Raw genomic sequence first — 16,341 nt, forward strand, 5'->3', positions numbered from 1 at the left:
TTGGGGGGAAACCAGAGCACCCAGAGATTGGGGAGGGTGGGGGGGGGGGGGGGGAGGAAAATACAATCTCCACACAGACAATCACCCTGAGGGTGGGATCAAACTCAAGTCCCTGGCACTGTGAGGCAGCGGTGCTAACCACTGAGCTGCTGCCGGGCCGCCCACAGTCTTGGATTGAAGGAATCGATTGACTTCATTCCAGGGTTGAAGGAATGGATTAGCTTCATGCCAGACACTCCAGCCCGTTTGGGGAATTGAATTTGCTTCCACAGAGTTTCCATGCTGCGGGGGTCATTGCGTCTCAGCAGCTTCAACGATCCAAAGAAGGGCTCGTCTACAGCGAGAACTCTAGTCCACATTTCGCTACAGAGTTAAAGTTGTCTGCACAGTCAGAACCCTGGAACACTCCCACGCAGGTTGCGTGTAATCACGGGGCTTCTCAAGTCACGTTGATGCTTGAAATAATTTCCTCTCCTAGATTCAAACGCTGCTGATATTCAGGCCCTGAGTAAATTTCTTGTACACGCCTGAACAGCAAATCCTCCTCTGCTAATACCTTGAGAAAACAGATCATTGCTGTCAGTGCAGGGCAGGAAATAGGATAGGAGAATTCTAGTTTGTACCGAACAGCCTTCCCTATCTCCTACCCGAAATCTCTGTTTCCCAATTCCTCCACCTTTCAATGGATTCCAACTCGAATTCATCCTTCCATCCTCCTGTTTTTGGCCAGTTCCCCTCACCGGAAAGCGCTGACTCTCGGTTCAGTTTCTTAGTTTCATCTTGCCATTCCCAGTATATTGCCCACATCTTTATTTAGTTTTTAAAACAGAAAGGCAGTGGTTTGCTGATGCCAGGATCTGAGGGTAACCATGCTCACACTCCAGATTCTCTCTCGCATCATTCACAAAAATCTGCAGTGCACATGTGGAAAGAAGGGGTTGCTGGGAGTGGGTGGGACGCATTCACCAACTCCCCATTCAATCAATATCCAATCATGCCCACAGCGCCCCCAGTCTATTCTCTCTCGCTATCCCTAGCTTCCCCCCGCCCTCTCACACACATGCCACCCTCTGCACCTCCGTCCATTCTATCTCCATACCCTCTGTCCCTTGTCCAGTCCAGTCTCTCATCCACCCTCTGCCTTCCTCCATCCAGTCCCTCTCCCCACACTCATTCTCTCTCTCCTCCCACTCTCTACCCCCCTCCATTCTCTATCTTCCCCCACCCTCTGCTCTCCATCCATTCCCTCTCTCCCCCACCCTCTCCTAACATTCATTGTTGCTCTCTTTCTCCCCCACCCTCTGCCCCCTTCCATTCTCTCCCCACCCACTGACCCACGTCCATTCTCTCTCCCCACACTCTGCGCCCCCATTCTCTCTCTCTCTCTGACAAACGCTCTGCTCCCCATCCTGTGCACCCCCAGGGTTTCTCTAACTCCAATGCTCTGTCCCCATGTCCATTTCTCTCTCTCTCTTCCGCCTAGCCTCTGTTTCCCATCCAATTTCTCTACCTGCACCCCCACCCTCATCCTTTCTTGTGCCTCGAACCCTCTTCGTTCACTGTATCAGCCCTTCTCAGGACAGAGAGAGCGCGGATGGTGATGACTCTATCTGGGAGATGGGAGGGGGTGGTGTGAAAAATGGCCGATCTTTAACATTGAGAATCGCTAAAATGATATTTTCAAAAACATCTGTAAAGTTTGAAAGCAAATTCAATTATTTTTCTAAAAAGCAGCAGCCATTTTTCTGAAACTTGCATTGAAATCTGTGCAATTAGCCCACAGTTGAGAATAGGCTGTAAAGATGGAATGGCCAAGTCCTCGTCTTGTGAAGTTGGTTCAGATTAAGTAGAAATAGAGTCATAGAGTTGCAGAGCAGGGAAACAAGCCTTTCGGTGCATGCCAACCACATATTCTAAATTAATCTGGTGATCCATTTGCCACCATTTGGCCCATATCTCTCTCAACCCTTCCTATTCATATTCCTATCCAGATGCCTTTTAAATGTTGTAATTGTTCCAGCCTCGACCACTATCTCTGGCAGCTCATTCCATACATATACCACGCTCTGCGTGAAAATGTTACCAGTTCGGTTCCATTTAAACCTTTTCCCTCTCAGCCTAATCCTATGCCCCTTCAGTTTTGGATTTCCTCTACCCTGGGGAAATGACATTCAAAGATTGAGCAGCCAGACAAAATGCAAAAGGAATAAACTGTTGAGCCCCAGGAAAACAAAAGGAGTGTGGCTCCAGCCTGTTTTTCTCTCCGATTGGCAGTTGGACCAGCATCTCCACTGGGCACACTGCGCATGCTTTTCGGTGTCAGGAAGCATTGCGCATGTACGCTGGTGTCAGCAAAATACTGCGCATGCTCCTTACTGTCAGCGGAAACGGCACGCAACATTCTTCTGATCGACCAATGGGAAGCCCTGAAGGACCGGAAGGAGTGCGGTCTTCCTGCCATTGAGAGCCTCCCCCCTATTGTCTGAATGCGGAAGTTGGATCAGGCGCTTGTGAAGGTGTTGCTGCTCCTCTCTCTATGAATGAAGATTGAACTTCATCCCAGACTGCAACTTCTTTCTTCTGTCCAAATTTGTGTGAGTACAACTTACTCTTCCCACCCCTTTCTCATTTTATTTTTTCACTCTGGTGTTCAGTTCTTCACTTGCAGCAAAGTTGATTCAGGTATGTGTCTTAATTGGCAAACACATGGTAAATGTATTTATGCAGTGTGAAGTTATAACCTTCCCTATGAAATAAAAATAGAAAGCAGGTACATTGTTTAAATGGTGATATACTGGAATGTGGAGTAAGTGAGGACTGCAGGTACCGAAAATCAGAGTCGAAAATTGTGGCGCTGGAAAAGCACAGTAGGTCAGACAGCATCCAAGGTGCAGAACAGTCAACGTTTTGGGCAAAAGCCTTTCATCCAGGAATGATGTGTGGATGTACAAACGTGCCTCAGCTACCTTCTGCTCAGGCTTTCTACTCCAGTCAATGCCAGTTGTCACATAGGTGCAGCAAGCAATCAGCAAGGCAAGTGGTGTATTAGCAAGAGGAACTGACTGGGGGTGCCTTCCTGTAGTTAGGGAGGTATTAAATATATTCAAAGCTGAGTTCATCTGACTTTTGAATCTCAAAAATAGTTATGGGGGAAGACAAGAAATTAAAAAATATATATTTTTATTCAAAACTTTTTCAAATCTCTCGCAACACCTCTATATACAAAAAAGAACAATACCAAAATACAGAAAAATAGTAGTACAACAATTTCATATTATGATACTATTAATAATGAGCTACCTATTATTCTACTAGGACAAACTTAGCTTAAACTAAACTACAATCAAATTGAATAAAAATAAAATTAAACATAATTTAAGTTAATTTGAATTCTATCACATTACTTTATTCTATTTCACTCACCATACCTCCATTAAGGCTTCCATCCATGGGAGCACCAGTTATTGCACCCGTGTTCTTTTCACCCAGCCTTGCCCTCCCAGGGCCCCATGAGCGCCCAGACTGATTCCCACAGCTATACCACGGCTCTAATTAATACTGCTGATCAGTCTGCATCAATATAATTTAGAAAGGGCTGCCACGTCTTGTAAAACTACTGTTTTGTGGTGCACCATATTTGTGAGGTCATCTTGGGAGCGGATGCTCCATCACCAGCATATGCCAGGCCATAAGCCCTGGGTGTTTTTCCAATGTCCAACTCATTAAAATGTTCTTCCTTGCACAGTGCGTAAGAATGTTACACAGTCTGTTTCTGTGTTCTCCGAGAGAAGGCAAATTTGTCAACCCCCAGGATGTCCTTCAGCTCCCTTACTATAGCACTCCAGTATCTCTGGATCTTACAACATGACCAATAGCAGTGTGTGAGTGCCTATACTAATGTTACATTTGGGATACCCTGGTGATGCGCCACTCTTGAACCTAGCTAGCCTCTCTGGCACCACATAAGCCCTGTGTAAAATCTTCAATTGCATGCCCTGTGCTTTGTTACATGTTGAAATTTTCCTTACATTTTCCCATATATCTTGCCATACTTCTAATGAAATATTCTAGCTCCCGATTCCACATGGTAGAGAGTCCCTCCACATCTCCTAAGGTATGTCCCTTCTGTAAATGATACAACGTACTAACTGAAAGAGCGCCCGTACACAGAGTACTCTTTACTCCACATTTGACCTGTAAAGCTGAGCCAGGAGTGTGGTCTTCCTCTGTATATAATCCCTTAGCTGAAAGTACCGGAAAAGGCCCCTATTAGACAATGCATATTTCTGTCTTAGCTGGCTAAATGACATCAAGACCTAACCCTCAAATAAATCTTCCCTCCAGGAGATTCCCTTATACTCCCATGACTTAAAGCCGGAGTCTATTGCCCCAGGTTTAAATCCTTAGGCTGCCACCTGCGGGGTAATCAGCGAGGTCTTCAGCCAATTGCCCTTGTCTTGCCTCCGTGTCCTCCAGGCTTTCACTGTATTTAAAATGATTGTACTCTTTCACTGCTCAGTCTCGGATTTCATCTTATCAATGAATAATAGATTAACTCGGGGACATCTCGACTGCAATGCTTCAACGTCAAGCAAAATCAACCCCGTGTCCCCCCGTGCCCAGTCACCCACATATGCTAAGAAAGCGCTTATTTGATATCTCTCCAAGTCCAAAAGATCCACTCCTCCTCACCCTGTGAGAGCTGCAATTTGGTAAACTTAATTAGGGGGCGACTGCGACACCAAATAAAATAACCTAGACACCCATTGAGCCTCAGTAATACCCATCTGGGTAGCAACAACAGGAGCATTCTCAAGGGGTACAACAGGCGAGGAAGAACATGCATTTTAATCAGAGCTATTCGGCCTAACCATGATAATGGTAATCCGTCCCACTGCTGCAAATCCTGCTTTATCCTCTCCAGTAATTGTACATAGTTAGCTTTATACAGCTGGTGGAAGGCAGGGGTAATAAAAATTCCCAAATACAAAAACCCTTTTGACGACCATCTAAACAGGAACTGCATTCCATCCTTCAGCATGGCGTCTGATTTTGTAAAGTTGATCCTGCAGCCTGAAAAACTTCCAAATAAATTAATTGTTTGAATCAATCGAGGAACAGACTCCTCCAGATTGGCCAAGAACAGAAGGACATCATCAGCATATAGGGTAATCTTATGTTCCCCCATTCCCATTCCTGGCCCCACTATTTCAGGATCCCTCCTGATAGCCTCAGCTAATGGCTCAATTGCCAAGGTAGATAGCAGCAGTGAAAGAGGACATCCCTTTCGACTACCTCTCCCAGCATTAAAGTTATCTGACTTAGTGCCATTTGTGATGATTGCTGCCTTAGGATCATTATACAACACCACCACCCATCTAGCAAAGGTTGTCCCCAGATCAAAGCGCTTGAGGATCCCAAACAGGTACAGCCATTCTATCTGGTCAAACGCCTTTTCTGCATCTAGGGAGGCCACCGAACCCAGGATCAACCTTTGCTGGCATACCTGCACCATGTTCAGTACCCTCCTGATATTGTTGGAGGAGCTACGCCCTTAACAAAACCCATCTGATCTTCTTTCACAATACAGGACAACACCTTTTCCAACTTCAGGGCCAGCGTCTTGGGTAGAATTTTAAAATCTACATTCAACAGTGAAATGGGTCTGTATGAAGCACATTCTTCAGGCTCTTTCCCCATCTTTATAATGAGGGAGATATTAGCCTCCCTAAGAGAGGGCGGAAGACAACCCATGCATATGAATAGCTATACATCCCCAGAAGTGGCTCCACCAACACACTTATGAATTCCTATAGAATTCACTTGGGAATCCATCTGACCGTGGTGCTTCATTGCATCCTGTACCTCCTGTATTGTCATAGGCATATTCAACAGGAAACCTGTTCCACGTTTATACTAGGGAGGTGCAGGATCTCAAAAAAGGCCTGCATTCTTACTGCTCCATGTTCATCTCCCTCTGACCGATATAACTCTGCAAATTATTCCCTAAATCTAACATTAATCTTCTTTAACTCACGGGTAACTTTGCCAGCCTTCTCTCGAACAGACATAATAGATTGGGAAGCATTTTACTTTCTGGCCAGATATCTATCTGACTTATCTCCAACTTCCAACAATCTTTGTTGAGCAACGCAGACCTTTATTTCCCCAGTGTGTGCAATGAGTTGGGAGCAGCCGGAGAGCTGCAGCTTGACCAGTGAAGGCCTATTATAGTATACTTCCTCAGCTATCTGCAGACGGGTCTCCAGCATCTGTTGTTGCTCCTTCCTCTGCGACCTTCTAGTCATTGAATAAAAAATAATCAAGCCTCATAAATATGCCTTATTGGCCTCCTACAGTATTTCCGGATTACTGGCCGTACCCAAGTTGGTACCCAGAAGGCTCTGAACTCTTGTGATGTACTCAACAAATTTGCTATCCCTTAGCAGGAATGGGTCCATGACCAGTGCTGTGCATCCATTCCACCACTCTTGATTTTACCATCAAAATACACTGGCACATGGTCCGACACAGCTATATTGCCAATTTCACAAGCCAATGTTCTGTCCAAGCAATCCAATGGCATTAAAAAGTGTCAGTTCCCATGTGGTACTTGTGTGGGTTAGAAGAGAAAGTAAAGTCTCTTCCATTAGGGTGGAGATGCCTCCACACATCCATTAATCCCAACTCCTTGCACATGTCCACCAACTGCTTAGGTTGCGCTGGTGACCTGCCTGGGCCCTTGGCACCCTGTCTACTTCGGGATCTATTAGACGATTAAAATCCTCTCCAATGACCATGCAGTGTACCCCAAGACTCATTAATTTAGCAGCTGCATCAATTAGAAATTTAAGAGGGTGCACCGGGAGGACAATACACATTCAGGACGCCATACTCTTCACTATGTATTAGAGCTTTAAGAATGACGGACAGTCCATGTTCGTCCTTAATTTGCTCAATTACCTGGAAAGGGAGGTTCCTTCTTACCAGTATAGCCACTCCTCTACACTTGGAGCTAAAGGAGGAGAAGAATACCTTATCACAACCTCCTTGCTGCAGTTTCAGATGTTCCTTATCAGTTAAATGTGTCCACCCTTTCCTTCCCGAGGCTTGACAGCACCTTCTTTCTTTTTAATGGGGGAATGGCTCCCTTTTACATTCCAGGTGCACCACCTGAACGAATCAGTAGACATGGCCATCCAGGGAAGCCTGTGGTTTCCCAAGAGGAGGAAGCTTATCTGAGGTGCGGTGAGCAACAAAGACATTAACTCGATAAAGTCTAAAAACTGCTCCTATTAAAACTACTATAAATAAAAATCTAACCACCACATATAACTTAAGCAAATGCTCAAATAACCCCCAATTATGTAGAGATCTCTTCCCCCCCCCCCCCCACCCCAACCCCCACCATTGCCACCAGCCTGGCTCCTTCCCACTGAGGCTGTGCCCCAAACGCCAGGCAATTCACAGATTGAAAAAAAACATGTTATTTACATTCTGAGAGTTAACAATGGTTGCCCATCTCCCCACACCCCTTCTCCATACATCTTAAACACAGGTATAGCCACCCCCAATCCAAAAACAAAAGGACAGCAGTGAAAAAAAGGCCCCAGACAATACCTAACTGACCGATATACTAAATAATTCCAGTTTTACGCCAAGGCAGTATGTATAAAGCCGATAACTACAAAATAAGGGGCAAAAAAGTAGCATTGTCTGGAATGACGTCCCTCCCGCCTTCACCCCAACTCAATTTCTCTAATTCAGAGCATTTGCAAAGTCCTTCGCCTTTTCTGTTGAATCAAATTATATACCGTCCCTCCGTGAGTAAAACGCAATACAGTCAGGGACCTCAAGGAATATTGTATGTTCAGATCCCTTAATTTTCTCTTAACTTAATTAAATGCCCTTTTCTTAATCCAGGCTCCTGAGAAGTCCTGAAAATATATTATTCTGAGCCTTTGTACATTAGAGCCTGTGGATCTCTTCCCAGTCTTCCTGCTGTTTCAATCACTGTTTTTCTTTATAATGCAGGAGCCGCACTAGGACCACACACGGCTGTGGGTCCGACCCGGACCTGCACATTTCGATCCAGTGTGCCCGCTCCACACTCAACAGGCCCGACTACAACTCCAGCCCCAGGAATCCAATAAGGTCTTCACCTTCCTCGCGTTCCGGAAGACCCACGAGCTGTAAGATTTTTCTTCTACTTTAGTTTTCCAGGTTGTCCACTTGCTCCTGAAGGACCCGAACCTGGTCTTCCAGCGTTTGGATCCTTCCTCCTGAGACCTCCGCCACGGTCCTCTCCTCTGCTGCCTATTCTCTTCGGGCCAACACGTGAATTTCCTGTCCATGCTTTTGCAGCGTGGCAGATAGTGGTTCCACCGCTGCTTCAATCTTTTCTCAGAGATCGGCAAACTCCGAGAGTAACTGTTGCTGTCCCATTAAATCCACAGGGATTGCCCTGGGAGTTTGAGCAATGGCTCCAAGCACCCCCAATGCAGTTGGGGAGTGCCCTACCTGCTTCACCCCTTTCGGCCCCTTTCCTTCATTTGCTTTCATTTTGTTCCTAAAGCTGTCAAACCACAATTATAGCAGCTCCAGACATTCAGTAAGTTTATATTCGCAATTTTTTTCTTCTACGGATGATTAATGAGGTGGGGGGAGGGGTAAAAGTCCACCTTGCCGGGGGTGTGGCACAGAGCCCAGCACAGCAGACCACTCAAACCACCGCCATCTCGGATTTCCAAGAAAATGGTTTTAAGACCAGTACAGAACAGCTACAGAGTTATACAGCACAGAAACAGATCCTTCGGTCCAACTAGTCTATGCTGACTATGTTCTCAAACCCAACTAGTCCCATCTGCCAGTGATTGGCCCATATCCCTCCGCACCTTTCCTATTCATGTACTTTTCCAAATGTCTTTTAAACATTGTCACTGTACCTGCATCCACTACTTCCTCTGGACACCCATCTCACACACAAACCACTCACTGTGTGAAAAAAATGGAGCTCTTTGTGTCTTTTTAAAATCTTTCTTCTCTCCCCTTCAAACTTTGCTCCCTAATCTTGAAAGCCCCACCCTAGGAAAAGGACACCTGCCTTTTCACCTCATCTGTACCCCTCATGATATTATAATCCTCTGTAAGGTCACCTCTCAATCTCCTCTGCTCCAGTGAAAGAAATCCCAGTCTCCACTGCCTGCAGGTATATTCATGTTCAGTTATGATGTGTTCGGTGTTGGTGCAGGCTCAAATGGCCAACTCCTGCTCCCAGTTCTCTCACTGTGTGTCCAGCACAGCATTGGGAGATTGGGAAAGGGGAGGGATAGATATCTTGTTTGTTTTTATTTTTAAAATGCACTTGATTCCACAAATAAAAGCAACAGGTACAAGTACAGCACATGCAGTATTCCTCATTGCAGCTTCAAGGTTTTGTGTCGTCTTCTTCCGTGTTGGCTCCAGCACATTCGGCTTCCTCACCCACCCCCACCCACCCAATCCCCGCCCTGAGCTGTTGATGCTTACATTCTATAAACTAAAGAGAGGGATAGACAAGGTCTTTTCTCTGGGAGTGTAGAACTATACAGTAATGGGTTTAGGGTGAGGTGGCCCGGGGAGGAGGCGAGGGATTTAAAAGGAACCTAAGGGGCAATTCATGCAGAAGATGGCCCGTGTAAGGAAAGAGCTGCCAGAGGAAGTAGTAGATGCTGGTATAATTATGACACATTTAAAAGACATCTGGATAGGTTTATGAATAGGAAGGGTTTAGAGGGATATGGGCCAAATGCAGTCAAATTAGACCAGATTCGGTGAGGATATCTGGTCAGCATAGACCAGTTGGACCAAAGGACCTGTTTCTGTGCTGTATATCTAGATGACTCTGGTTTGCCACACCAGTCTGTTCAATTTCTCTCTGGTGTCATAGCCTTGGTGTCTCATTCCAAAACTCCCCCACCCCCGTGGGGGCACGTTAACCATTTTGTGTCTGATTGGTTGTCAAGAAGCTGCATTGCAGGTTCATCCTGAATTTACACACTATATTTTTGCTTCCAAAAATCAGACCGGCTCACTCTCAACAGTATCCCAATGTCGTGGAAGATATTAATTTTCAGGTGGAGGTATCCAAAATTCAGAGAGGTGTCAGTTGTGACTGTTTTGCTCTTCTGTCCCTGTCAGATCCTGAATCAGCACTTTCAGGAGAATTAGAATGGAGTGAGAACAGAGGGAGAGAGGGAGTGAGTGAGAAAGTGGGATGGTGCTTTCAGTTTTATGGAATAACAAAAGAAAAGAATGTTCTGCAGAAAGTAGAATTGCTTGTTCTGAATTTCTACCCTGGACTGGTAGTGATGACTTTTGTAATCTCTTTTCAGAGTATTTGATCTGAAGATGAAGTTTCAAAATCAACAGATGAAGGGCTTATGCCTGAACCATTGACTCTCCTGCTCCTCGGATGCTGCCTGACCCGCAGTTTTCGACTCTGATTCTCCAGCATTTGTGAGTCACTCAATCCATCGGGACTGCAACAATTTTCGACTGTGATCCAATTGGTTCCTGTTTCAGTCCGTTTTCAGCATCAGTGGGACTGGAAGAGAGACCCTACTGTTGCAGCAACGCACGGAGTGTGGAGCCTGAAACAGTTAACTGGCCTGAAAAGAGGAATTCAAGGCTGGGAGAGGACATACACGCGTTTGTGTGCAACTGTAGCTTCGGCCATGGAGAAACCATGGAAGTGTGGCGACTGCGGGAAAGGTTTCCGTGTCCCGTCTGCCCTGGAGACACATCGGCGCAGTCACACCAGGGAGAAGCCATTCTCCTGTCCTGAGTGCGGGAAGGCCTTCAGTGATTCCTCTGCCCTGCTGAGGCACCGGCGAGTGCACACAGGGGAGAGGCCCTTCAGCTGCCCTGAGTGCAGGAAGAGCTTCAGCGATTCCTCCGCCCGGCTGAGGCACTTGCGGGTGCACACAGGGGAGAGGCCCTTCAGCTGCCTCAAGTGTGGGAAGGCCTTCAACGATTCCTCCGCCCTGATAAGGCACCAGCGGCTGCACACAGGGGAGAGGCCCTTCCGCTGCCCCGATTGTGGGAAGGTGTTCACTCGCTCCTCCCACCTCGTGATTCACCGGCGGGTCCACACCGGTGAGAAGCCCTTCCCCTGCCCCAAATGTGGGAAGGCCTTCAGCGATTCCTCTGACCTGCTGGCCCACCGGCGGGTCCACACCGGCGAGAGGCCATTCACCTGCTCTGTCTGCGGGAAGTGCTTCACACGCTCTTCTGACCTGCTGAAGCACCAGCGTGTCCACACTGGGGAAAGGCCCTACAGCTGCTCTGAGTGCGGGAAGGGCTTTACTCAGGCATCCCACCTGCTGACACACCGGTGGGTCCACACTGGGGAGAGGCCGTTCACCTGCCTCGAGTGCGGGAAGGGCTTTGCTGTCTCCTCCAGTCTACTGACGCACCAGCGGGTCCACACTGGGGAGAGGCCGTTTGCCTGCCCTGAGTGTGGGCAGAGGTTCACAATGTCCTGCAGTTTGAACAAGCACCAGCGGAGGCACCAATGCTCCCAACAATCAGATTCTGCCGGTAACGCTGCTGAGGGTCACCCCCAGGACTGAACCTCCTGCCCTTTCTGACAGTGGGGGTAATGGAAGAGTTGGTAGGCTTTTTTGTTTTCTACTGGGGGAGTGGAGGGGGAAGGGGGGTGGTGGCTCAGTGGTTCGCACTGCTGCCTCATAGCGCCAGGGACCCAGATTTGATTCTATCCTCAGGGTAACTGTCTGTGTGGAGTTTGCATGTAATTCCCCCCAGTGTCTGCGTGGGTTTCCTTTGCGTGTTCCAGTGTCTTCCCAAAGTCCAAACGTGCACATGTTTGGGCGAATTGGCCAAGCTAAATAGTCCCACAGTGTTCAGGAACGTGTAGATGTGCTGCATTAGTTCGGGGTAAGTGCAGAGTGATAGGGTAGGAGAATGTGTCTGGATGAGTTACTCTTCAAAGGGTCGGTCTGAACTTGTTGGGCAGAAGGGCCTGTTTCCACACTGTAGTGATTGTATGATTCCATGAACATTGCTTCCAGTGGGCACTGCTGCTCATTGAGCCCAGGACCAGCACGAACCTAAGACCGTTGGAGCAGAAGTTACGATATTTTGACCCATCGAATCTGCTCCACCATTTGTTAGAGACAAAATAAAAAACTGCAGATGCTGGAATCTAAAATAGACAAGCAGGAGGCTGGGCACAACAAGGCAGGCAGCACCAGGAGGTGGAGAAGTCAGCATTTCAGGGATTATCCCTCAGGACTGAAGAAGGGTTCTACCCGAAGCGTTGACATCTCCATCAGAAATGATTTACCAGGATATTGTCAGAACTAGAGGACATAGGTTTAGAGTGAGAGGGGAAAGATTTAAAAGGGACCGAAAGGGAAAACGTTTCATGCAGAGTGTGGTGCGTGTATGGAATAAGCTGCCAGAGGAAGTGGAGGAGGCTGGTAGAATTACAGAATTTAAAAGACATTTAGTTGGAGACGTGAATAGAAAGGGTTAGAGGGATTTGGGCCAAGTGCTAGCAAATGGGACTAGATTAATTTAGAATATCTGGTCAGCGTGGACGAGTTGGACTGAAGGATCTGTTTCTGCGCTGTACCTCTCTATGACCACCGGTCCTAATGTAAGTTTAGAACTGAGTAACTTTGCATAATTCAATCTTGTTGAATTCACCTCCTGAAAGGTTTCAAATGAACCCCTCCAAGCGATATGATTTAACTACACCAAGTTGGATAAAGTATCCCATCAAGTTCAACATGAATGCGCAGTTGAAGAAGTCAGAAGTCACACAACACCAGGTTACAGTCCAACAGGTTTATTTGAAATCCCAAGCTTTAGGAGCATTGCTCCTTCATCGGTGCTGCTCCTTCATCACTTCACCTGATGAAGGAACAGTGCTCCGAAAGCTCCTGAATTCAAATCAATCTACTGGGATTCTCACCTGGTGTTGTGTGACTTCTGACCTGTCCACCCCCTGCACCTCTGCATCAGAGTTGACAAATGAGATCAGATTTTATTCAGCCTGATTTAGTGAGATATTCATCTGGATGTCCTTATGCCTGAAACATCGATTCTCCTGCTCCTCGGTTGCTGCCTGACCTGCTGTGCTTTTCCAGCACCATACTCTCAACTCTGATCTCCAGCATTTGCAGTCCTCACTTTTTCCTGGTTCATGTGGAAACTCAACACTGTCAGAGTGACAAAGAGACGCCAGTCATAGAGTACTATAGCACAGAGACTGGCCCTTCAGCCCAAACCGGTCCATGCTGACCAAAATGTTTGTCAACACTAACCTCATTTCCTGCACTTGGCCCATATCCTTCTCAAGCTTTCCTATCCATGTATTCGTTGAAACACCTTTTCAATGTTGTTGATGTACCTGCTTCAACCACTTCCACTGGCAGCTGTTTCCCCAGGCGAACTAGACTTTGTAAATATTTTGCCCCACATCTTTTCTTCCATCTTTCTCCTCTCACCATAAAAACGCGTCCTTGGTCTAGAAATCCTCCCCCTAGGGAAGAGACAGCTACCATTAACCCAACTCTACCCCTCATGGTTTGAAAATATTGCCTCTCAACTTCCTCTGCTCCACTGGAAAAACATCCCAGCCTATCCAGCCTAAATTCTAATTTGATAATAATGGCAGTGATGATTTTGGCTGTGTGTGTGTCAAGGATCTCTCATTTCTCAGCCAATGCTGTGCCTCTTAAGTTCACGTCATCTTCAAACGAATGGCACCCCATTCATTTAAAATGTCCATGTTTTCTGTGCAAAGTTGGTCCTGGTCAGGAAATAAGCAGCGGTGTCTTTTATTCCCGTAGACTGCTCTGTTTTGAGATGTATGAGTAAATCTTCAGAACAAAAGATTAATGCAGCCTTTATTCATGTCTCATTATTAAAAACACTCTCTCCATTTACAGATGTGATTGAGAAGCTTCTCCCAATGAATCTTTGACTGATAACAGCATTTGTCAGGCTTTTGAAAGTCACTGTAGCTCTGTCACAGCACACAGGAGGGCTCTTTCAGACACAACGCGTCATGCAGAAAATTCTCCCACATTAGTCGAGCAAAGTTGACGTCTTTTTAAGACATTGTGAAACTTGAAATGGTTCAGAAAAGGTTTGGAAGGACGTTGCCAGGGCTGCAAGGTTTTAGCTACAGGGAGAGGCTGAATACGCTGGTACTATTTTCCCGGAAGCTTCAGAGTCAGCCAGAAACATCTGTTGAATCAGGAAACATCTCTTCCTGCAGCAGCTTCAGACAGACTGCTTGCTAAAACCAAAACCAGTGGAAAAGAATGGGACAACTGCCCTTTCATTGTAGAAGTATTTTAGAAAAAAAAAGTCAAACCCTTTTCCCTGATTGTTGCCTTAGCCAGTATCTGTTAACCATTAGTGAAAACCTTAATCCTAGACGAATGGGAAGCTGTGCCATTTACAACCTTTTCTGAAAATAAACCAACAACATAATCTTCTTAAAGGAGCAGCATGATCACAACAAAAAGCAGCTGAACTGAAACATTTGAATCAAAAGGTTATGCAGTTAGCAGGACAAGAAACAGGTTTTCAATTTCACCAATCAATTTAAATCAACCCCATTGGCTACCAAAAACTTATTAAATTTAAATCCTAAAGTTTTGACAACAGGACCAATCCTATCATAAAGAATCCGTGCTCTCAGTCATCTGTGTATTAGAGAAAGCATCATTTAGAAAAACAGAGAAGAGCATTCCTGACAGAGGAATCGGAGGAGGCATCCCCGACAGAAGATGGCACAGAATATTCCGGAAGACACACAACCTGGTTGTAATCTGAGCGATTAAATTCTATTTTGTGTTATCTGAGTGGGACATGTATTGATTGGAACAGTATACCAGAGAATCTTGATTTATTCCAGAATACTTAGTAGTTAAGAAGGATTTATTCCAGAATACTTAGTAGTTAAGAAGGATTTATTCAGTTTGTTAGTAGCTTTGTTCATTTGTTCACTGTGAGAGTTGGGTAAATAAATTGCTGATTGTTGATTTTAAAGTGTCGGAGATTTATTTTTAACACTAAAGCAGGTTACACCACTTATCACACTGACTTTACAGATTAAAGGGCAACGTGCCACTCTTTAGACGTTTTGGTTTGAGATCTTGGAGAGTGGGGGGGTGGGGGCGGTTCAGCCTTCGCTTTATAACAGTAATGATGACATTCTCTTGAATGCAATAGAGTCAATATTAATCCCAGCCTCTTGGTGTGGTTGTGGGTGAATCACCTTAATTTGGCTCCTGACTCAAACTGCACAGAGAACCAACTGCTGAAACAATGATTTGCACTTTATTGCACTTAGCAACCACAAATAAAACCCCTCAAGTTCATTCAGCTTTACCCCCCAAACTTGGCTATCACCCAGTTGATAGCTGAATTTAACTGGGTTTCCACTGACAGTGCCCATCTCTGGAAGTGTCTAGGGGTTTGATGCAGTATTATTCTTCTAAGTACTACTGCTGCAGCATCGTTCTGGAGTTGAATTTTGGTGGCATTTCCTCATTTTCAAATCTGTGGTGTGACTATTTTTTAAGACTCTAACATCACCTCCCATTGCTGGAGACCTCAGCTCTGTAGCTTCCCTTCTTATCCTTGAGGGTTAGCTGTCTGTTTGAAACAGCCTGCTCTGCAATTAACCCCTCTATGTCAAGGCTTTCCTTCCACAGGCAGAATTAATTGTCCTTTTGTCACACCATTATTAAACATTATCTTGCCTGTCCCAAGAAACAACTTATTGTGTTGCCTCCTTCTTCCCAGGGATGGTTAACTAGCAGAAATTAGTCCATTTATCGTATTGAATCTGCTCTGCCATTCAATCATGGCTGATATGTTTCTTAACCCCATTCTCCCTGTAACCTTTGAACCCCTTGATACTCCAGAATGAGTGAATGGTGGAGCAGACTCAATGGGCTGAATGGCCTAATTTCAGTTCCTGTAGTGTCACAGTTCTCGCCGGCCCTTTCGTTTCTTGGTCAGAAAAAGTTATTGTTGACTCATGAAGTTGGGGGAAGTTCTGGAGTTTACAGGTGCACACCACGCTCCTCTCTGCCTCCTCCCGGAATACCGATTCTTTCTGAGATACTGGCAGTTCTTGAGATCCTTGGATATCCCTGAATACAAATCGATGTGTCTGGAACTCTCTGCTGCTACCTTGGAACAGAAGGATTATGAGGAGAAAATTCAGAAATCTGAAGAGTAAAGAGACTTGGGACTTCTAGCCCAGGATTCTCTCAAGGTAAACTTACAGGTTGAGTCAGTAGTGAGGAAGGC

At 45.9% G+C, this 16,341-nt stretch overlaps 1 protein-coding gene across 2 annotated transcripts; it reads left to right on the top strand.

Moving 5' to 3' along the window:
* Positions 1-2,500: 2,500 nt before the first annotated feature.
* On the top strand, positions 2,501-15,035 carry LOC132808325 (zinc finger protein 239-like). Of its 2 annotated transcripts, XM_060822082.1 has the most exons (5): positions 2,501-2,594; positions 7,165-7,243; positions 8,035-8,192; positions 10,374-11,653; positions 13,959-15,035. In XM_060822082.1, the coding sequence occupies exon 4, from the start codon at positions 10,716-10,718 to the stop codon at positions 11,610-11,612; it is 897 nt and encodes a 298-aa protein (XP_060678065.1). In that variant the 5' UTR covers positions 2,501-2,594; positions 7,165-7,243; positions 8,035-8,192; positions 10,374-10,715; the 3' UTR covers positions 11,613-11,653; positions 13,959-15,035. The 2 variants fall into 2 exon arrangements, with proteins under 2 accessions (XP_060678065.1, XP_060678064.1); XM_060822081.1 differs by lacking the exon at positions 7,165-7,243.
* Positions 15,036-16,341: the final 1,306 nt, after the last annotated feature.

Source organism: Hemiscyllium ocellatum, assembly GCF_020745735.1.
Source record: "Hemiscyllium ocellatum isolate sHemOce1 chromosome 27 unlocalized genomic scaffold, sHemOce1.pat.X.cur. SUPER_27_unloc_41, whole genome shotgun sequence".
Classification (NCBI taxonomy): Eukaryota; Metazoa; Chordata; class Chondrichthyes; order Orectolobiformes; family Hemiscylliidae; genus Hemiscyllium; species Hemiscyllium ocellatum.

What these genes read in the sequence shown, in the direction of transcription:
- LOC132808325 (XM_060822082.1), top strand. Translation starts at nt 10,716, where the DNA reads ATGGAGAAACCATGGAAGTGTGGCGACTGCGGGAAAGGTTTCCGTGTC.